The sequence below is a fragment of the Marmota flaviventris genome, chromosome 6, assembly GCF_047511675.1.
Source record: "Marmota flaviventris isolate mMarFla1 chromosome 6, mMarFla1.hap1, whole genome shotgun sequence".
NCBI lineage: Eukaryota > Metazoa > Chordata > Mammalia > Rodentia > Sciuridae > Marmota > Marmota flaviventris.
Window position 1 is genome coordinate 115,896,800 of NC_092503.1, and position 21,536 is coordinate 115,918,335.

Here is a 21,536-nt window from a genome sequence, read left to right on the forward strand (position 1 = left end):
TCCGCCTCCATAACTCGGCGTCCTCTGTTTTTCTAAAGCAGACTTGGCTCCCCGCTGTTTCTTGCCACATCCTCCCGTTTTAGAGTTGTCACCGCGCTCTCTGAAACCGTCCCTTGGTCTCTCCAGCAATGTCTTTTGAGCACGGTCCCCGTGTGCTTCTCACGACCGTGTCTCGGCGCCCAGCGCAGCGTGCAACGCCGGCCCCGAAGCATTTGTTGTTTGACAGACTGAATATGAGGATCCTGTCACCGTGCATCACGACCCAGGTGTCGCCTTTTGAATCGAGGCTGCTGTTGGCAGAGGCTCCCCGGGGCGTGCGGCTGCGGCTGGGGGAGGCCGGGGCTGAGCGGGGTCGGGGAGGCGACCACCCACGGGAGCCCGGGGCCCCGACGGGCAGCGGGGACGCTGCGGCCAAGGGCAGGGCTGTTTGGCACCAGGGGCTCCTCGCTGGGGAAGGAAATCTACGCCAGGAGCCGGTCAGTGCCGGGAAGGGGAAGCGGGTGGCCAGGGGTCTCCCGGGGGTCTCCCTGGTGAATGTCGTGGGCAGCGGGGGGGAGGGGTGTGTCAATGAAGGTTCAGCTGACACGTCCAGGGCAGTGTCCAGCGTCCCCACGCCCAGCTTCACTCCAAACGGGACCCCACCTTCTCCCAGGAGGTCCCCGTGCCCTCCCCAGCACGCGCTACCCACCCACCCAGGGCAGCCCCCTCAACCCCCTGTCACCCCAGGGCTCACTGTTCCACGGCTCAGGGTGTGGCTGGGTGGTAGAGCTCAGCCCACTGTGTGAGGCCCTCCCTGGCTGGTCCCCTGGGTCCCCTCCCCTGGGCTCCATCCCCAGCAACGTGCAGAACATCAGTTTTCCTGGTTTGGATTTTGAATAAATGAAATGATACAAGATGGAGCTCCTGGTCTGGGTTTCAAACCGGGTGTCGGTGGGGCCATGTCGGCTCTATCCAAAGTTTTTTTTTTCCACTTATGATGGTTTCCGGTCCATTGTACCAAGCTTTCAGAGATCCTTTACTCAGACTATTATTTAAAAAAAAAAAAAAATATATATATATATATATATATATATATATGTGTGTGTGTGTGTGTATATATATATATATATATATATATATATATATATATATATATATATATATATCTCCTTAGTTGTAGATGGAACAATACCTTTATTTTGTTTATTTAGTGTTATGTGATGCTGGGGTTCAAACCCAGGGTCTCGTACATGCTAGGCAAGTGCTCCACACTGAGCCTCAACCCCAGCCCCACACTCAGACTGTTCTTTATTTATTTTCTGGCACTGGGGATTGAACCCAGGGGCACACAACCACTGAGCCCCCTCCCCAGCCCTTCTTTGTATTTTATTTAGAGACAGGGTCTGGCTGAGTTGCTTAGGGCCTTACTGGTTTCTGAGGCTGGCTTTGAACTCATGATCCTCCTGCCTCAGCCTCCCAAGCTGCTGGGATTACAGGCATGTGCCACTGTGACCAGCTACTCACACTATTCTGGATGGCCAATGGGTTGCTTCTGGTTTTCAGGTATTATGAGTAAAGAGGCATGAATATTCCTGTACCCTCGTGTGGTTGTCATAAGTGCTATTTCCATTGGGAACATCCCCAGGGGTGGCTTGCTGCCTCCTGGGGCATGTATTTCTTTAGCTGGTGGAGGGATGGCCAAATCTCTTCCAAGTGGCTCTACCACCAGTCTTAAAAGTTACTGTCGTCAGGGCTGGGACATAGCTCAGCTGGTAGAGTGCTCGCCTTGCATGCACAAGGCCCTGGGTTCAATCCCCAGCACCACAAAAAAAGAAAAAATAAATAAAAAGCTACTGTCCTCAGAGGGAGTCAGATCATCTTAACAGTGTCCCCCACGATGCCCACTTAGGGCCCCATCTCCAGTGAGGACACAAACCTGTCTGGTGACCAGAGGCCCCATGTCTCCTGGCCAGATCCCGACTTCCCCATCTGCTGGCTATGCCCTGGGACAGTCCAGCACTCCAGCTCCTCTTCAGTGTCCCTTATTGTCACCAAAGCTTCTGTCGTGACAACACCACCCCGCTATGAGCTGGCCACAGAGCCCAGGGTTACAGCCCATCTTCCCCAGGAGCCTGTCCAGTGCGTGTCTTCCTGTGGAGAGGCACCCAGGCTCTGGCGGTGACCACGGGGCCTCCAGGGCTCACCAGCAACCCGTGTGCCCTTCACCTTTTGGCAGGTTGTTCCCTGATGAGATTTCCTGGGGACCTTGGCCACAGAGGGCTACCTCCCCATGTATAGTGACACTTATGCATTTTCATGGCAAAGGGTGACCGTGTTAGGCTCAGTCCCCAGAGTCCAGTGCGTATCTTATATAGGATCTATGCGCCAATTCCAAAATTCATAGAAATGCAATTTGGAAGAGACCTCAGATCGTCTCGTCCACTTCCCTCCTGTAGGTGGGGGATCAGGCTCAGAGAGGTGGCTTGAGTTGTCCAAGGTCACACAGCTTGTTTCCTGAAGAGGAGCCTGGGATTGATTCCTCCAGGTCCGCCAGGCAGACAGGATGGTCACCTGGATGCTCAGGCTCTGGGTGGGCGCCACCGCCACTCTTAGCAGAGCCTGCTGCGGTTCAGCATGGTTGAGCACGGCCTGCGTCCCTCCCGGCTGGGGCCCCACGTCCTTCGACATGTGCCAGGCTGCATCTGTGACGGCCTCTGTGATTAGTTCACGTCTGTCCCCTTGGCATGGTGGACGGTCCTGCTGTGGCATCGGCAGGACCCATTACAATCTCCCAAGCACCTTTTGTTTATCCTCCGCCTCCAGCTCTGTGGCTGCTTAGGGTTGGGAGCACCTCTCCTCTTCAGAGGACGAAGGTCCCAGAGCTCACTAGAGGCTTCCCCTGGTGCTGCAGGGTGTGGGCTCCGTCCACTCAACCAGCACTCAGCCTTTGTGGTCTCTGAAGCCCCAAGCTGCCTCTCCCATGGAGCCTCTGTGTCCTTCTCAGGGGGCCTCCTCCCCTCCTGCCTCCTGGGCTCTCTGTGTCCCCAGCAGGTGGCCTTGCCAGTTCATCCACCAACACTCACTGGGTGCCTGCCACGCTGGGGATCCCGAGATGCGGCTTAGACTGGCCGCCTGAGCACACGGGTCCTGAATCTGAGGCACCCACGGTCTGCTCTGTCCTTGTGCCTGGGGGTGCAGACCTGGAGGCCTTCCTGGAGGAGGTGACGTTTTATGTGCAGGTTTTATCTTTTGGGTGCCGTCGTACCTCCTCGTGGTCCTCGTGCAGGTGTCAGGTCCCCACCTCTGTTCTTCCCACTGCGCACTGTGGGCAGGCAGCTGGGAAGCGGGAGTCCTCTGCCTCCTTCCCAGAGCCCGGGCACCTGTGGCTGGGGGACAGTGTGGCGAGACGCTGAGGGAGGGGCTGTGACCATGGCACTTTAGTTATTTCCCCGCTGACCCCTCGCCGTCTCCTAGGCTTGGTCCCCCTGCCCTGAGCTCGGGACAGAGAGGCCGTGGGGAGCCACAGTCCTTCCAGAGCCCCCAGTCCCCGTGGGGACCTCAGCCCCTTGGAGAAGCGGCTGAGCCCAGGCTCAGGAACAAGGAGGAAACCCATCAGGGTCCTGGGTCACTGGGTCACACTCTCTAAAGCAGATCCCAGGTGGCTGGGCTGGTGGGGACTGTTCGGTTTGGGTGAATGTGATTGGCTGAGAAAATGCTCTCGGGAGAGGCTGGGGGATGAGGAAAGCCGCGGGGCCAGGCTGTGGCCTCAGCGCGTCCCCTGGGGGCCTCTGCGGAATGGACTGGGAGGTGGAGGCTGGCCTCTCCCCCGGCCTCTCAGGAGGCAGCTCTGGCCCTCTAGCCTCCGCATCTTACCTAAACCTGCTGCACCCTCTCTTGCAGCTCCAGCCCAGGCCCAGATCGTGCACGCGGGCCAGGCGTGTGTGGTGAAGGAGGACAACGTCAGCGAGCGCGTCTACACCATCCGGGAGGGGGACACCCTCGTGCTGCAGTGCCTGGTCACCGGGCACCCCCGGCCCCAGGTGAGCCCCACCTTGCAGGCTGTCGGAGGCAGACCAGGTGCCAGCACCAGGCGAGCTCCTTTCCCCAGCGTTTACTCTTGGAATCCTCAAGGCCATGCTGTGAGGAAGCCCCAAATGGCCCCAGCTAAGGGAATTGAGGCTCAGAGAGGTTGGGTAAACTCCCCAGGTCACCCAGCTCCGGTGAGGCTGGAGGCAGAATTTGAATCTAGAGCCAGAGTTCTCTGGAGCTTGGCGCGTTCCTCCCAGCGTGTCCTCTGTTGCGTTGGGGGCTCCAGGAGTGACACGCAACACAGAAAATAATCTCTATTTCAGGAGGCTTCTGGCAGGCTAGCTCCCCACTCTGGAGGTTCAAAGACCCAAAGCAATTAGAAGGGAACAGAAGACAAGTATCTGGAAATGCCAGATGCATTTTGTCACCGATCAAGTGTGTGGTTCAGGAGGGAGGCTTGGCCGCTGTGGCTGAGAGCGCCTGAGAGCGCCCGGGAGGAGGCAGGAGGAGGAGGAGGCCTGGGGGCTGGGTGGAGTCTGCGGGTGAGCTGCGTGGCCTTGAATAGCAGCACAAAGGTGGCAGTTGATCCTAGGGAGGACAGAGAATATGGAATCCTTTTTTTTCTGGGTAATTGTGGGAACGTGGTGCCTTTAATAGGTTTGACCTTGGGACAAGCAGATGCACCAGGAATCCCCGAAGGCTCTTTCAGCCTCAATCTATTATCACTGTTTGCTGCTTCTCAAAGGTTTGTTTAGAAGTGAAAATAATGTCACTGGATTTAGGGTGGTGTTTGTGTGACTGTTAGGTTGGGGACGCCTTCCCTAACAGCCTGGGAGTGGGGACCTGGGGCCGTCTCTCGCTAAGGCTGCACTGGCCATCGGCGTGTCCCTTCATGCTTTCCTGTCTGAGTCATGTCCATGCATCTGTTTCTCTCTCTCTCTCTCTCTCTCTCTTTCTTTCTTTCCAGGGATTGAACCCAGGGGCTCTTTACCGCTGAGCCACATCCCAGCCCTTTTTAATATTTTCTTTAGAGACAGGGTCTTGCTGACTTGACCAGGGCCTTGCTAAATTGCTGAGGCTGGCCTTGAACTCGAGATCCTCCTGTCTCAGCCTCCAGAGCTGCTGGGATTACAGGGGTGCACCACGGTGCTGGGCTGTTTTTCTGTTTTCATCGGTGGTTTTGCTCTTTGATGAACTTTCGGGTTCACACCTGGGGCTCATTTTGACTCTGCCCCCCCCCCCCCCCCCCCCCCCGCTCCCGTCACTCCTGTATCTATCCAGATTCCAAGTCTTTTATTTCTGTGGCCCGGCCAGGGGTCTCTCCCCCTTCCTCATCCTCCCCCTTCCTCATCACCTCTCTAAGACAGGTCTTCAGTCCTGCTGCCTGGACCCCCGCAGTGAACTGTCCCCTGACCTCCCAGCCTCTCGCCTTTCTCCCCCAAGCCATTCCTACACTCTGCTCCTAGAGCCATCACCCCCAAACCTGCCACCCATGTCGCCCCCTGCTCAGTGACCTTCCAAGGTCCCCGTTGATTACTCACCAGAGCCACTCAAGCTCCGAGGGGTGGAACTCCAGACTTTCTACCGTCTGGTCCCCACCTCTGTCCTTGTCACACCTGTGCTCCTGCCCGACCTGCCTTCCCATCCTCCCCCCGCATGACCGCCTCTGCCCCCGCTGCTGACCTCCCCTGAAATGCCTCCTCTTTATTTTTTGCTCATTTAATTGCAACAGATATTCATGGAGCACCTGCCGGGTTCCACCCCCAGGAGGTGAGGACACGGCTGTAGCTTCTGTTCTAATGGAGCATCCAGCCTGACGGGGGCTGGGAAGTGTCTCATGGCCCACTTCGTGGTCAGGATGGAGGGTGGAGTGGGCTTGGAAGTCCTCACAGTGGGACCATCTGGGAGTCAGAAATAGAGAGAGACTCCACAGCCATGACAGGGAGCAGCGGCGGACAGGCCTGGTCTAGAGACGGCGACTGCGCCACAAAGTCACGTTAATACACATGAGGGGTGGGAGTTGAGGCCGCAGGTCCATGGCTGGAGGCCGGAACTGGATTCTACTTAATAGAGTTCAATAAAGTGATACCACCTATGAATGGGGACAGAAGAGCTGTCTCAGCCCAGAATCACAAGCGGGAATCGACTCTCTACTTTGGGGTGTTGGCACAAACAGAACCAACTATGAGCAAGCGCAGCCCTAAACCTATCCGTGTCCTGCACTATCCTCATGGTGAAGAAACTTACATAGAAACTGGCTGGTATCAGGAATCCCTCATCGTGGACACTGGCAACCATAAAACTACCCTCAGACAGGCCGGACGGCCCCATCTATGGAGGATGATCCCATTGAATTCAAGCCTGTGCAGTCAAAATTTAAAGCATATTTAAAATGTAGTACTATGATCTGGAAAGCCAGATCATAGACCTAGCAAATAGAACAATTTATATCTGAGTAACTAGAAGAAAAAGGAGCAATCCCCAAAGATCTTCAAAACAAATATGTTTAAAATATTGGAAGATAGGATGGAAGAAATAGAATTTATAAGATAGGAGATTTTAAAAATCCTCTTCAATTAGATAGGAATAAAATCAAATAGAGACCCTAGAAATAAAAATAATGTAGTCTTTCCCCCCCCCCCCAAAAAATGGCCTCCATACCCTAGAGACAGTTAAAGAGAAAATTAGGGAATTGTATGATAGATCTGAGGAAATAAGTCATAATGCAGTGTGGGGAAGAGAAAGAGAAAATGTGAAAAAGAAGTAAAAAGACCTGGAGGATAGGAGGAGAAGCTACGATATAAATTTAGGCGTTGTGGAAGGAGAATGGAGAATCAAGAGAGGAGGCAAACTTAAGGAAACCAAAGCTGAGAATTTTGAGAACTGAAGAAAGGTAGGAGACTGCAGACGCGAGATCAAACCAAGTCGTGAGCAGTATGTAAATCAAACCCACCTCGGAAAATCACCAAGTCCAAAAATAGGAGAAAGGTTCTGTCTTCAAAGTGCCCTCTGATCTAAGTATGGGTTTCCTTAGAGTCCCCCCAGGTTTTAGTACCTCTAGGTCCATGGGGAGTGGGGTGGGAATAGGAACTGCTGCTCCCTGTGATGAAGGCCACCCTTTCCCCCTTCTCCTCGGCCTCTGTCGAACTATGGCCTGACCTAGTCACCAGAGTTGGGGTCCTCACCTTCCTCCATAATAAGTAATCCTCCCCAGATTCAAGACTTCCACGCTCCCCTCCCCATCCTTAGACTTAATTATCTGGAACTGACCAGTCTTTGCTAAATATCCGGCACCTTGAGGGAGTAGCTCATACGATTATTGATATTTTCCCATAATCTATGGCAATATTAATAAGAGAAATGTGCTGATTGACTAATGTAGGCCGGATACTGTGTTGAGTTGTTTGTTCTGTGTACTTTCTAAACCTCATCATGCCTTTGTAAAGTGGGCATTATGCTATTAGTTATTGTTGCATAACACTCTGAAATTCAGGGGCTTAATACAACACGGTCACAGGGTCCCTATGGGGCAGGAATCCAGGAGCAGCTGAGTGGGCTGGTTCTGGCACAGGGTCTCTTGCTGGCTGCAGTGTGGTGTCATCCAGGGCTGCAGTCATGCGTGGGTGGCCGTGCTGGGGACTCCACTTACAAGCTGACTCACAGGAGCTGGAGGCTTTAGCTCCTCCCCAAGCAGGCCTCTCCTTAGTGACAGCCGAGCCGGCTTTCTCCAGAGCTGACCAAGATGGAAATCAGACTTTTCAACCTCATCTGTATCCTATTGGTCACCAAGCTTGTACAAAGTGGGAGGGGGCTACTGAAGGGTGGGAAGACCAGGAGGACATCTTAGACACAGTTCCCCCTGGACCCTTTGCACACAGAAATCTGAGGCTGAGAGAGAAGTTAACTACAGGGGGTCACGAAGTCAGTAAGTGGAATAATACAGAAATTTTGATCAAATTCTTAGACATACAGGCACAAAGTATGTATTCATTTAATCCTCCCAGTAACTCTAGGAAGGGATAATATTCTCCATTTTACAGATGAGGAAGGAAAGGCAGGAGAGGGTAGCAACAGCCACAAATCCACGTGGTCCACATGGTCCACAGCACCATGCCTCTGCCTTAAGCCTCCTCCGTCTGATCCTGGATTCCCAGGCTCGACACCCCGTGGTGTCCCGCCAGACTGAGTTAGCCCTAAACGTGCCTCCGGTGCGACTGTGCCAACAGCAGGGTGTTCGGTCCCAGCCCCCGCCTCGCTGCTGGGTCTGACTGCCCAATCCGGCCTCATCCAGGTGCGGTGGACCAAGACCGCGGGCAGCGCGTCCGATAAGTTCCAGGAGACGTCAGTGTTCAACGAGACCCTGCGCATAGAGCGCATCGCGCGCACGCAGGGTGGTCGCTACTACTGCAAGGCGGAGAACGGCGTCGGCGTGCCGGCCATCAAGTCCATCCGCGTGGATGTGCAGTGTGAGTACATGTCCTCGGCTCCCTGTGCCCTGGCCGCCCCACCCTGGACCAGGTGGGGAAGGAGACAGGATGGAGAAGTGGCACCTCGGTGGGGGGAGATGGTAGAGACTTTCTGTCTTGGGGACTAGAGTTGTTTCTGTTGTCCCTCTGCCCCGTGTGTCCCTGTACCTTTTACACTTGCCCTTCTGTCATCCCATATGAGTTTTGCAACATCCCTGCAAAGTGGGCAGGACAGGTTGAAATTCTACCCCTTCCTCGGCTGAGAAAACTGAGGTACCCAAGCCACGTAATGTGCCACGGGCATAGAGTAGGACAATGTCTATCTGAATGGAGAACCTAGGGGCCTCCCCCGTGATCCGGTGCTCTTCCCACAGTATCTCATGTCTCCGATTCTGCCCCAGGGGCAGCTGAGGCTCCCCAAATACCTCTAAGACCCTGCACCCACCCACACATGACCCAGTCAACAACCCGGGCTGGACATGAGGCTCTTTCAGGCATCTTTAAAAAAAATAATTCCAGAGGTTCTGATAGAAGTGATAAAAAATGTGGCCTGACATCAGGATTAAAAACAACAAGGACAACAACTTATTTAGAGCATTGATCTACATCTAATAGAATGCACTGATCTTAAGCTATCAGTTCAATCCTTTCTTATGTAGCACTTGTATGTGCAAACACTCTCCATCTCAAGATGTAGAGCATTTTCAGAAGCCTAGAAAGTTCCCTCTTCCAGCCAGCAATGCCCCCAGAGGCCATCGCTGTTCTGACACCATCACTGAGCAGGGCGGGGGGGGGGGGGGGGGGGGGGCGGGGGGCAGGATTAGGAAGAAGCCCATCCTGTGGGTCTGTTGTGCACCAGGGTGGAAAGCCACCAGGCGAGTCAGATTCACCAGTGAGGAAACTGAGGCCCAGAGAGAGGGGACTTTGGCAGGTTTCACGATAAATTCACAGACGAACGGGGAGTCGAACCAGGGTTCCCTAATTCCTGGTCTGTAGCTCCTTCCTCTATCCCATGGTGGGCGGGCATGCGTCTGGACTGTGTCTTGACCCCCATGCTGGTCCCTGAGGAGGAGCAGCTAGGAGGGAGTCTGGGAAGCCATCAGCCCCAGTCTCCTGCCTCTAATTGGTGGGTCAAGCTTAAAGGGCTGGCGGAGCACCTGGCTTTCTGGAAGCATCCTTTGAGCTTCCAGCAAAGGAGCTTCTCAGAGAAAGCTGAGCCGCTCGCCTTGGGGACATTCCTTCCTGACTCCGTGAGGACTGTGTGCTGCAGACCTGGATGAGCCAGTGCTGACGGTGCATCAGACCGTGAGTGACGTGCGAGGCAACTTCTACCAGGAGAAGACGGTGTTCCTGCGCTGCACGGTCAACTCCAACCCACCCGCCCGCTTCATCTGGAAGCGGGGCTCAGACACCCTGTCCCACAGCCAGGACAACGGGGTGGACATCTATGAGCCCCTCTACACCCAGGTCAGGAGGGGCAGCTGGCTCAGCCCACACTCCTCCCCCTCAGCCCCCAAGGAGAGTGGATCAGGCCCCCTGATGTGGACTTCTCCAGGTGGCCTGGCCTCCCTAGCTGGCTTCCTGGATTAGAAGCGAGGATGCTGATTGTAGCTTGATGGCCTGGGGCTGGCGGAGTCACAGCAGAAAGGTCAGGGAGCAGCGGTGAGGACAGGGGTCCCTCCAAGGCAACATGCTCTCCAGAAGTGCCAGTTAGAAGGTCCCAGAGGGACAGGCTAGCTCCTGCCTGCTGCCCACTGACAGTATCAGAAACCCATGGTGGGTGCTATAGGCGTTGGGGGCAGGGAGATGTCTCCCAAGGGCCCTCTGGGGTCCCAGGAGGTGGTGCTGAGGCCATCCTGCTAGGGAGGGCTTTTGGAGGTAGCTTCCAGAGCCCTCTGTGTGGCCTGTGGGCCAGCCCCATGTGGGTTGTGAGAGGGAACAGGACGCTCGTCCCACCCCTCCATTTCCCAGAATAGGAAAACTGAGGTCCTGGCCAGTGTGTGCCAGCGCAGCCTCAGAGCCAGAGGAGCCGGTGCAGAGGCGTTGCTGGGGGCAGGCAGAGCAGCCCCACCCAGGCTCAGGGTCCCTGGGCTGAGTGTGTGGGTGGGGGCTGGGAAGATGGGGATTTGGAGAGGAATTTGCTGCTGCCTGTGGGCTGGGTCAAGGAGGGTGGGGGTCCCTGGAGAGCCAAGCAGGATCCTCACGCCAGCGGTTCACTGCTGCCCAGGGGGAGACCAAGGTCCTGAAGCTGAAGAACCTGCGGCCCCAGGACTATGCCAGCTACACCTGCCAGGTGTCTGTACGTAACGTGTGTGGCATCCCAGACAAGGCCATCACCTTCCGGCTCACCAACACCACGGGTACAGGCGCTTCCCGGCCCACGCCCCTTGCCCGCCTGGGCCAAGTCCCCAGCCAGGAGACAGTGCCCCCCTCCGCGTCCAGTCCCCTCCCCTCTGCCTGCTCCCGTCTCCCCTCTCATTACCCGCCCCCGCCCAGGTTTCCCCAGCCCCTTCATCTCATCCTCGTCTAGTCACCCCGGTCCTCTAAGACCCCACCTCCTGTCCCCTTAGCACCGCCAGCCCTCAAGTTGTCTGTGAATGAAACTCTGGTGGTGAACCCTGGGGAGAACGTGACGGTGCAGTGTCTGCTGACAGGCGGGGACCCCCTGCCCCAGCTGCAGTGGTCCCACGGGCCTGGCCCACTGCCCCTGGGTGCTCTGGCCCAGGGTGGCACCCTCAGCATCCCGTCAGCACAGGCCCGGGACTCGGGCTACTACAACTGCACAGCCACCAACAACGTGGGCAACCCTGCCAAGAAGACCGTCAACCTGCTGGTGCGATGTACGTGGCCCCAGGAGGGGTGGGAGGGAGACTTCGAGGCAGACAGGGCCCCTGTCCTCCAGGAGCTACCAGTGAACTGGGCAAGGGGCCTGGGGCTTCCCCTGGGCAGGTGAGGTATGTTGAGGAGGCACTTCCCAAGGGCTTCGATTTCCCTGCAATTCAGTCATCTGCCAGCAGATGGCAGAAGGACTAACATTTGTCCTTTAGTTAGAATATACATGCGTTTGCCAGATACAATCTCAGCAATCCAAGAAGGTGCATGGGCTGGTATTGATCACCTACAGTTTGTTTGTTTAGATTGGGGTGTGGATGCTGCAAAAAGCTAACTGTGGACACTCCAGAAATTTCCTGGCTTCCTCCCTTTACAGTGGTTTCTACATGATTAATTGGATTTAAGTGAAAATAACACATTTCCATATGCTTTATATGCAAATCCTAATAGCAAATCATTTCTGTGACTCTGAAGATAATTACTGAGGGTGAAAATGATACAAAAATTGGAGCGCGGTATAAGGAAGCCCAGACCTTTCCTCCCTAACCCTCGGCCTCAGTAGTTCCACCAATGACTGTTCACCATGGTCTCGCTTTTGCTATTCTGATTTAAGCAGAAACTTCAAATTCTTCTATTTGTACAGATTTAGGTGGTTTTGTTTTTAAGATCCAGGCTTATTCCTGGCTCATTTTTTTTTTTTTTTTGGTGGGTGCCAGGGATTGAACTCAGGGGCACTCGACCACTAGGCCACAATCCCCAGCCTTATTTTGTATTTTCTTTAGAGACAGGGTCTCACTGAGTTGCTTAGCACCTTGCTCTTGCTGAGGCTGGCTTTGAACTTGCAATCCTCCTGCCTCAGCCTCCTATGCTGAGGATTACAGGGATTACAGGCGTGGGCCACCTCGCCTGGCCTCATTCTTAGCTCTTTAGCCAAAGTACAACTGCTACCAAATTTCGTTGAGAGTCTGATGACATGGGCTCTGTTCGTGTGTCACTGACCAGTTAGTTTTTTCCGATTCTCCTCACAGAAAGAAGTTAGCTCTCTCTGGACTTGCACTTAGTCAGATTGAGAAAGAAATAGGTGGATGTGGTAGCATGTGCCTGTAATCCTAACGACTAAGGAGGCTGAGGCAGGAGGATCACAAGTTCAAGGCCAGCCTCAGCAATTTAGTGAAACCCGTCTCCCAAACAACAACAACAATAACAAAAAGTAGTGGCTGATGACTACTTTTTCCTTTGACAGAACTTTTCCTATCAGAAGATTATTTTCCTCCACCTGATTCCATTTGGACTTTAAAACCTGAGTTGATGAGATCTCAATTTACATTGGCACTATGATCGCCTCTCAGGGTGACTCCGTTGCTTGTTTTCCCCGGGCCAGTCCTGAATTGTGGCTGTTGTACTAGCGTCCTTTCCAATTAACACCCAACCTATTAAGAACTCCAGCTCTTGGCTTCAAACAAGATTCACATTTTTAAAAGGCCAGACTCTTTTCTTTCTAACTCTGTATTTTAATGTAATTGCATGGAAGATGATTGTTTTGGTCTTTTATTATAAAATCACACAGAGTTGTTGCAAAGAGTCAACCAGCACAAAAGGGAAAAAATGTACAAATTAATTGCCCTTCCATTTCCCTAAGTTCTACTCTTTAGATGGAAACACGAGTACAAGGTGCCCTCTTCCAGGTTGGGATTTTGCATATTCAAGACTTAATACAAAACTAGCTGGGTGTGGTGCACGCTTGGAATCCCAGCATTCGGGAGGCCGAGGCAGGAGGATCTCAAGTTCAAAGCCAGCCTCGGCAACTTAGCGAGGCCCTGAGCAACTCAGTAAGACCCTGTTCCTAAATAAAATACAAAAAGGGCTGGGGATGTGGCTCAGTGGTCAAGTATTCCTGAGGTCAATCCCTAGTACCCAAAAATAAAACAATTAAAAAAAAAACAGAGAGAAAAGGATTTAATGCAAAATTAAAAATACAGCAGTGTAGTGGTCCAGTTAGCTAAACTGCCTAAACCCCATCTTTGTGAAATGGGGACAATAAAGCAGCCCCCACAAGACTGTGAGATGGGTTGAATGAGTGAACCCCTATGAAGTGCCTAGGACAGTGCCCCTCGCTGGGAGCGCGTCCATTGGCAGTGGCTGTGGGGTTGCCAGACTCGCTGTCCTGCAGGGAGCTTTATGGACTTTTGGAAGCCATCGAGTGAGCAGAATAGCTTCCAAGCAGAGAAAAGCGATGGCCTCTCCTGGGGGTGGGTTGCAGCCCCCAACCTCCATGAGGACCTGTTTCGGGGGAGGCCGGGTTGGGTGGGGCTGGGACCCCGGCTCTGGGCCAGGCCCCGTCACCCTTCCCTCCCGCCCCCCTGCAGCCATGAAGAACGCCACCTTCCAGATCACCCCCGACGTGATCAAGGAGAGCGAGAACATCCAGCTGGGACAGGACCTGAAGCTGTCCTGCCACGTGGATGCAGTGCCCCAGGAGAAGGTGACCTACCAGTGGTTCAAGAATGGCAAGCCAGCACGCATGTCCAAGAGGCTGCTGGTGACCCGCAATGACCCCGAGTTGCCTGCCGTCACCAGCAGCCTGGAGCTCATCGACCTGCACTTCAGCGACTATGGCACCTACCTGTGCATGGCTTCCTTCCCAGGGGCGCCGGTGCCCGACCTCAGCGTTGAGGTCAACATCTCCTCCGAGACAGGTGGGCAGCTGGAGGGGCATCGGGGAGATGTGGGGGAGCCGGAGAGGCCCAGGATGGGGAGGTGGGGGCTGTAGCTTGGGAAAGTGAGCCGAGTGCCATCTGTTCACGCTGCACACTTTATGGAGTCCCTGTTATATGCCAGGCACTGGGCTAGGCCCTGGAGTACAGTGGTGGGAGAAACAGGCTCTGTCCTCATTGAGCTTCGTAGGAAGGCAAACATTTTTTCAGATAGCCTCATAAATAAATAGATTATTGAGAACTGTGATACAGGAGAGTCTAGGGAGTTTCCTGGGATGGGATATTTGAGAGAGGGTCAGGATTTTACTAGGCAAAGGACAGCAAGGGAAGTTTAGAAAACAGCAATGCCAGCCCCAAGGAATCAGCATGTGCAAAGGCACTGAGGCATCTGGAGAACTGAAGGGAGGGGGTGTGTGGCTGGGAGAATGGAGTGAGATGAACTGGGAGAGGTCAGCCAGGTTAGATTATGTCCAGTCTTGTAGCTGGGTTAGCTTGCTTAGGTTGCCATAGCACAGTACCATAGATGGCAGCTTCAGTAGCTGAAATGTGTTTCTCATGGTTCTAGAGGATAAGTCTGAGATCAAGGTATCAGCAGGGCTGGATTCCTCTGAGGCTTCTCTTCTTGGCTTGTAGATGGCCACCATCTCCCTGTGTCTTCACAGGGTCTTCCTTCTGTGCATGTCTATGTCCTAATGTTGGACACTAGTCCTGGATGTGGGAGCACCCTTCTGACTTCATGTAACTAGGATTACTTCTCTTGTCCCCCTCCCAAGTATACACACATTCTGAGGCAGTACTGGTTTTTTTGACTTTAACAGATCAATTTGGTAGGGGGAGCACAATTCAGCTCATAACAGGTCATGGGAAGGATTTGGGTCTTTACTGCTAGAACAACAATAATAAATAATAATGAAATGAAAATGGCTAACATTTACTCTTTACTGTGTGTTCTGATGATTTTATGTTTTTCTTGTTCACTTTGTGATTTACCTAGTGGTCTAATCTCTCAGTAGTAGTTTATCTTATCATTTTTACAGTTGGAGAAACTTAGGCTCAGAAAGTTCAAGAAACTTAGCTAAGGTTTTACTACAGTCAGTGGTGCAGTGGGCAGAGCCAGGCAGCCTGGCTTCAGGGCCTCCCCTCAGGCCCCACTGCAGGGTCTGCACTGAGAACAACAGGCTGTTGGAAGGGAGCTCTTGAGACCCCCCCAGAATGCCTCTATCCCAGGCACCTTGTATGGGGGAGCAGGCTGGCTTTGGGCAGCTATTCACGTGATCCTGGAGAGGTCAGGAAAGGCTTCTCCTTCAGAATCCCACAGACGCCGCAGATCCAATGCACGTCCTCTGTGCCAGGTCTCCTTGGGAAGCTGGGGATCCAGAAGTGAATGTCACAGCTCCTTCCTCGGAGCTCTCTGCCTGGCCAAGGGGGGATAGGCATGTTGGGGAGGCAGTTAGCAAGGCAGGAAATGGCAGGGAAAACTCTGGAATTGAGACGTGGAGGTGAAGGAGGTGTCTTGGGTCAATCTGGGGGCACTGAGAAGCTGTACCAGGCTGCCTGGGGAAGTCAGAGAAAGCTTCTCAGAGGAGGGGTCCTCCCTGTGAGCCTTGGAAGATATGTTGGGATTTGCCAGGCAGAGGGACAAGCCCAGACAGAATGGGGGTGTTCCCCAACTGCAGGAGATTTGCCGTGTCCGGGGAGTGTTTCTTACAAGTGACTCCTGCACGTGGGATATAAGATGAAAGACGGGAGATGAGGCGGGGCAGCAGGGGCTGGAGCCTAGGCCTTGTTTGCAGCGCTGAGGTGTTTGAGCTCTAAGGTGGCTGCCCGGACAGGGAGAGCAGGTCTTTAGCCCGTGGGGATGGAGAGGGTTGGGAGCTGGGATGTTTTACAAGTAAGCAAGGGGCCCAGGGCTGTTTCTCCATTGGCTTATAGATCTGGTGCCTAGGGCATGGCAGATTTTTAAGAGTCCTTGGAAATGATTTAGACCTAGAAAAATAAATGAACTAGCTTCAAAATACAAAGAGAAAAACTGCAAAAATAAAGGCAATAAATGTCTCAATGTTTATAAGATATAAATGATGTTTATAGATATCTGGACCTTAGCTTGCCTGGTAGAGTTATTTACAAATAATAATTTGCCATTTAATTCTATTTAATGTTAAATACTTAAATTTTCATGATAAAATGCATGGGTGCATTTTAATTTGTTTGATGTGGTTTATGGGATGGGACCCAGGGAAGTCTTCAAAAGACTCTTCATTTGTGCCATGTGTTGGTTTGGATTAGATTCAGCTGTGAATAACAGAATTCTAATTAATGGTGGCTTAGGGGCTTCGGGGTAGCTCAGTGCTAGAACCTTGCCCAGCCCACTCAGGCTCTGGGTTTGATCCCCAGCAGCACCACCACCACTACCAAAAAAAAAAAAAAAAAGGTGCCCTGGACAATGTAGGTGTGCATTGATTCTTCAGGCAGATATCTGCTGCGGAGCAGTGTGCCTTTGTGCAGGGCCCCAGGTTCCATCTACCTTGCTGTTCCATCATCCTTAGCATGGGTCACCTTGTCTGGAATGGCACAGTCTCTTCTTTTTAAAAAGACCTTTATTTTTCCTCATCATCCATTGGCCAGAATTAATTTATGTGGCCACAACTACTCATGGCTGTGCGCCCTGCTAAAGGCATTTATTACTCTGGAAGAAAAGGTAGGGTTGTCGGGGGACTAGAGGCTGTAATAATACTCCAGAAGAGAAAAGATAAAGGTTTTAACTGAGGCAGGGCCAGGGTTAGGAGAGAGGGACTTGAGAGAGGAGAGATTTAGAAATGCACAAAAGGTGGAATCCCCAGTGCTTAGTTGTGTTGGAGAAGAAGAAACAGGCCAGGCGGACTCCAGGTCTCTTGGAATAGGGGGACCCTGATGTAGCGATGTAGGAAGGAGGTGGTACTGTCAGGGAGGGTGGGTTTTGCTTTGGGGGTTCTGATGGTCCCAGGGGAATCTGGGGTAGGGGAAGGAAGCACCTAAGAGGGAGGAGAGCCGGAGGCCTGGGCCGAGCCCTAATTTCCTGCCTGCTGTCGCCTGCTCCTCCTGCAGTGCCGCCCACCATCAGCGTGCCCAAGGGCAGGGCAGTGGTGACCGTGCGCGAGGGCTCCCCCGCGGAGCTCCAATGCGAGGTGCGAGGCAAGCCCCGGCCGCCCGTGCTCTGGTCCCGCGTGGACAAGGAGGCTGCCCTGCTGCCCTCGGGGCTGCCCCTGGAGGAGACCGCCGATGGGAAGCTGCGGCTGGAGCGCGTGAGCCGAGACATGAGCGGGACCTACCGCTGCCAGACGGCTCGCTACAATGGCTTCAATGTGCGCCCTCGCGAGGCCCAGGTGCAGCTGAACGTGCAGTGTGAGTCTCCCCCACCCACCAGACTACCTGGCGCTTCTCCACCATCACCCCCCCAGCCCAACCAAACCCCTCCACTACTGCCCGCCTCAAATCTCCTTGACCTGGGATCTGTGTCCCTTGCCGCAATTCCCCTTCAAATGTCTCATCCTCGTTTTCAGTGACCTGTGAACATAGAAATAACTTGATTTTTGACAGATCAAAATGGGGTTTTAAAGGAGGAGGAAGGATCCTCAAGGGGAACGCAGTATGATAACAAAACGGTGAAAACTCACTAATGCCCAACATTAACCGGTTTAACCCCCACAGTCCTATGACTAGATTCTATTATGCCTCCCTTTTCACAAATAGGGGACCCGAGGCACAGAGAAGTCAAGTGACTTGTCTAAATTCTCACAGCTAGATGACAGCAGGGCTGAGACTTGAACCTAGCCATCTGGCTCTAGAGATAGTGCCGTAAACCCCGACATTACATGGGGTGTGATGGTGAGGGCCTCACTTAAGGCACAACTAGAGGTCCACCTGGGCAGCGCGGCTGGACGGAACGGGCAGGAGGGAGTGAGTATCCGCGGGCCAGGGAGGTATGAGCGTGGCTCTTGTATGACCGTGTGGTGAGTTCGAATCCTCCATGAGATCCTTCGGGGCAGAGAGGGTCACAGGACTAGGAGGGAGTGCGTCGCCTCCCCTCGGGGCCGCTGCTCAGTCCCCACTCGGTGGGGAGAAGCCCAGCTAACTGCTGTCCCCACCGCCGCCCCCAGTCCCCCCGGAGGTGGAGCCCACTTCCCAGGATGTGCGCCAGGCACTGGGCCGACCCGTGCTCCTGCGCTGCTCGCTACTTCGAGGCAGCCCCCAGCGCATCGCCTCGGCCGTGTGGCGCTTCAAAGGGCAGCTGCTGCCGCCGCCGGCCGTGCTCCCCGCCGCCGCGGAGGCCCCGGACCACGCGGAGCTGCGCCTTGATGCCGTAACCCGTGAAAGCAGCGGCAGCTACGAGTGCAGCGTCTCCAACGACGTGGGTTCGGCGGCCTGCCTCTTCCAGGTCTCGGGTGAGCATCCCGTCGGCCCCACCCCGCCCACACCCTCACCGACCTGGGGCAAGGCCCCTTCCCCGTCTCGGACCCTGCCATCCCTGACTGGGCCGGTTCCTTTAAAGTCCGCCTGCACCAGTCATGAATCCAAGCTTTTCCAAGACCCGCCCAAGCCAGGTGCAGAGCCCGCCTGATGCCACCCAGACCCAATTTTTGAGGTCCTCTTACAGCGCTGCCCACTCCAGACAGCGAGCTAGGTCCCCTCCACTCACGCCCTCTCTAGATCTAGGCCTTCTGCTTTCAAGGGCCACTCATACCTGTCCTAAGCCCCGCCCACTATAGCTCAGTCCCTCTCCTTGGCCTCTTACAGCCACGCCCCTTTCAAACCCAGCTTTCACCAAGCTTAGGCTCTTGGGGTTAAAGACCCACCTGCGCAGCGTCTAGGCCCCACCTACATGACGCATAGGCTCCACCCCCTATAGCCTTGTCCAATCCCAGCTCTGTGCTTCCAGCCTATAGCCCCGCCCACACTCAATCCTGGGCCCTTGCCATCATGGTTCTCACTCCTGCTTGGCCCCAGAGCCGGCAGATGGACCTGACTGTAGCGTAGAGGGGAGAAAACGCTCCTCAGCAGCTTCTCTGGAGTGTCAGGGCTGGTGCCCAGAAATTCCCGTCAGCTCCAACTCTACACCAAGGCATTCCCTGGCGGTGGAAGGTCAGAAAGGCACGGAGGTCATGGAGAAAGTCCAGGGGGACAAAGAGGCGCTGCTTGGTTTGCCACTAACCCCTCCTTTCTCCTTCATTGGGAAGTGCCGCCTTCCTGCCTGGGCCTCTGGGCCCTGGAGGAGAGTTGCAGGCCACCCGTCCTCCATTCCACCACATTCAGTTTTTCCAACAGCCCCTAAATGCCTGGGTGTCCCTTCAACTCTTGTTCTGGTTCCCCCCACTTGACAGCCGGGGGCTAGGCCTGCAGGCCGCTGGCCACCTTCCCAGCCCCTTCCCCACCCACTCAGCCCTGCTAGTCAGAGGCCCCTGTGACATTTCCCACCTCCTTCCCTTCTCCCCTGTTCTCCCACACTCTCCCTGGCTCCCCACCTTTTGGCCTGTATCCATTTCCTCTCTTCCTTTCCTCTCAATATCCCTGACCCTTCTTTGTGTCTTTCCCCCAATTCTCCCTAATATCCCTTCCCTGTTTCCAAATTTCCAAATTTCCCCTTTCCCTTTTTCTTCCATGACCTTTCCTCTTTGTTCTCACTAATCTCATCTCTTGGGACCTGCAATCTCCCTTCTCTCCATCTCCACCGCCCCTCCTCCCCACCCTCATCCTCCCTTTCTCCTCTTCTTCCAACATCACCTCTCCTCACATGGCTTCCTTTCTCTTTGTCTCCCTCCCATGTTCCCCCTCCTGTCTCCCTTTCCCACGCCTCCTTTCTCTGTCTCTCCCATCCCCCACCCTTCCATGGCCCCGTGCCCCCCTCCCTGCCCTCTCAGCCAAAGCCTACAGCCCGGAGTTTTACTTCGACACCCCCAACCCCACCCGCAGCCACAAGCTGTCCAAGAACTACTCCTACGTACTGCAGTGGACGCAGAGGGAGCCGGACGCTGTGGACCCTGTGCTCAACTACAGACTCAGTGTCCGCCAGGTGGGCCAAGGGGGAGCAGGGCCCTGAAGCAGGTGGGGAGTGGTGTGACTGGTCCTGGAAATGTTCCTCAAGGACAGAGGAAGGGTCTGGAGACAGGGACTCGGAAGCTTTGACCCTCTTATAAAAAACTCTTCAGAGGCAGAGAAAAAGTGTTCTAGAAGTAGCAGCAGGAACTGGAAACCTTTGGGCACCTATCTTCCCTGGGCACAGACCTGAGAGGTGGGCAAGAGATAGCTGGGTTCATGGGGGGCCAGCATGGGGGGCCTGTGAGCAGGACATACAATCTACTCGTGGGTGTGGAGGCTGGAGCGGGGCCTCTGCGATGCAGGCAGAGTCTGCGTGCGCTGTCCTGTCTGCCCTAATTCCATGTGGTTCTCCCAGCCGGGAGGCAGGGGTGTGGAGGGTCAGAGTGTGGCTCTGGGGGACACTGCTGAGGCTAGAGTTCAGCTTCGTATGAGCTTGGGCCAGCTTATGTCTTGTTTCACTTACTGATCTTAAAATGGAGGTTAGTTTAATATTCTATCTCATTTGAGGATTCAGTGAGTTCATTAATGGCAAAGCATTTAGAACTGCGTCCAACCCACACTAACTGTTCCATACCTGGCAGCCCTGGGTAGAGAACCTGCAAGGGGCAACTAACTGTCCCTTCTAATAGATGAGGAAACCAAGGGCCCAATGTCCTAGGCCTTTATTCTTTCTGCTTTCCCAAGCGCCAGCCCCCAACTCCCACCAGGTCACCCCAGGCTCTAGGCTGGTGCTCCAGTGGAGGGCGTGGCCTGCCGGGCATCTGGGAACTCCCTGTATCTACAGTTGAACCAGCACAATGCCATGGTCAAGGCCATCCCTGTGCGGCGTGTGGAGAAGGGGCAGCTGCTGGAATATCTCCTGACTGATCTCCGTGTGCCCCACAGCTATGAAGTCCGCCTCACGCCCTATACCACCTTTGGGGCTGGTGACATGGCTTCCCGCATCATCCACTACACAGAGCGTAGGTGACGGTGGTAGGGGGTGGGGAAGGGTGGGCCCAGCTCCTGTCCAGGGGCTCCCTCTACTCTCCCTGTGTAGTTCCTGAACTCGGAGCTCCCCACTGTGTGCTCTCTTACCCTGTCACTGTAGGCCAGGCTTGCTGGTCCCCAGTCCTGGCTCTGAGGACCTGTTCCCTCACCCCAAGCCCCGGCATCCTCTGCACAGCCCCACACTTGGTTTTGACCTGGTTTCCTTGCTTGCTTTCTCAGCCATCAACTCTCCGAACCTTTCAGGTAAGACCTCTGCACCCCATGTCGTCCGCTTCCCTTTAGGGACACAAAGGCTCTCCTGGTAGTGGGAGGGATTTTGAGAGATACACAGAAAGTGACTTCTCCCTGTCATGGGGTCAGGGCCAACCACCTGAGGCCTGGGATGGAGCCGTTTGCATCCAGGATATATTCCGGGGCTTAAAAGCTGGTTGTTATTAGTGGTGGGGTGTCCACT

The 21,536-nt window shown here is 54.4% G+C and overlaps 1 protein-coding gene across 1 annotated transcript in view; it reads left to right on the forward strand.

Moving 5' to 3' along the window:
• Mdga1 (MAM domain containing glycosylphosphatidylinositol anchor 1) overlaps nt 1-21,536 on the forward strand; it is a 52,255-nt gene that overhangs the window by 24,200 nt on the left and 6,519 nt on the right. The window contains exons 2-12 of the mRNA XM_027943731.2: nt 3,880-4,019; nt 8,300-8,474; nt 9,745-9,941; nt 10,702-10,834; nt 11,045-11,314; nt 13,673-14,002; nt 17,105-17,401; nt 18,157-18,441; nt 19,915-20,066; nt 20,877-21,054; nt 21,302-21,325. Coding sequence (XP_027799532.1) covers nt 3,880-4,019; nt 8,300-8,474; nt 9,745-9,941; nt 10,702-10,834; nt 11,045-11,314; nt 13,673-14,002; nt 17,105-17,401; nt 18,157-18,441; nt 19,915-20,066; nt 20,877-21,054; nt 21,302-21,325 — 2,181 coding nt within the window. The remainder of the gene's footprint in view (nt 1-3,879; nt 4,020-8,299; nt 8,475-9,744; nt 9,942-10,701; nt 10,835-11,044; nt 11,315-13,672; nt 14,003-17,104; nt 17,402-18,156; nt 18,442-19,914; nt 20,067-20,876; nt 21,055-21,301; nt 21,326-21,536) is intronic.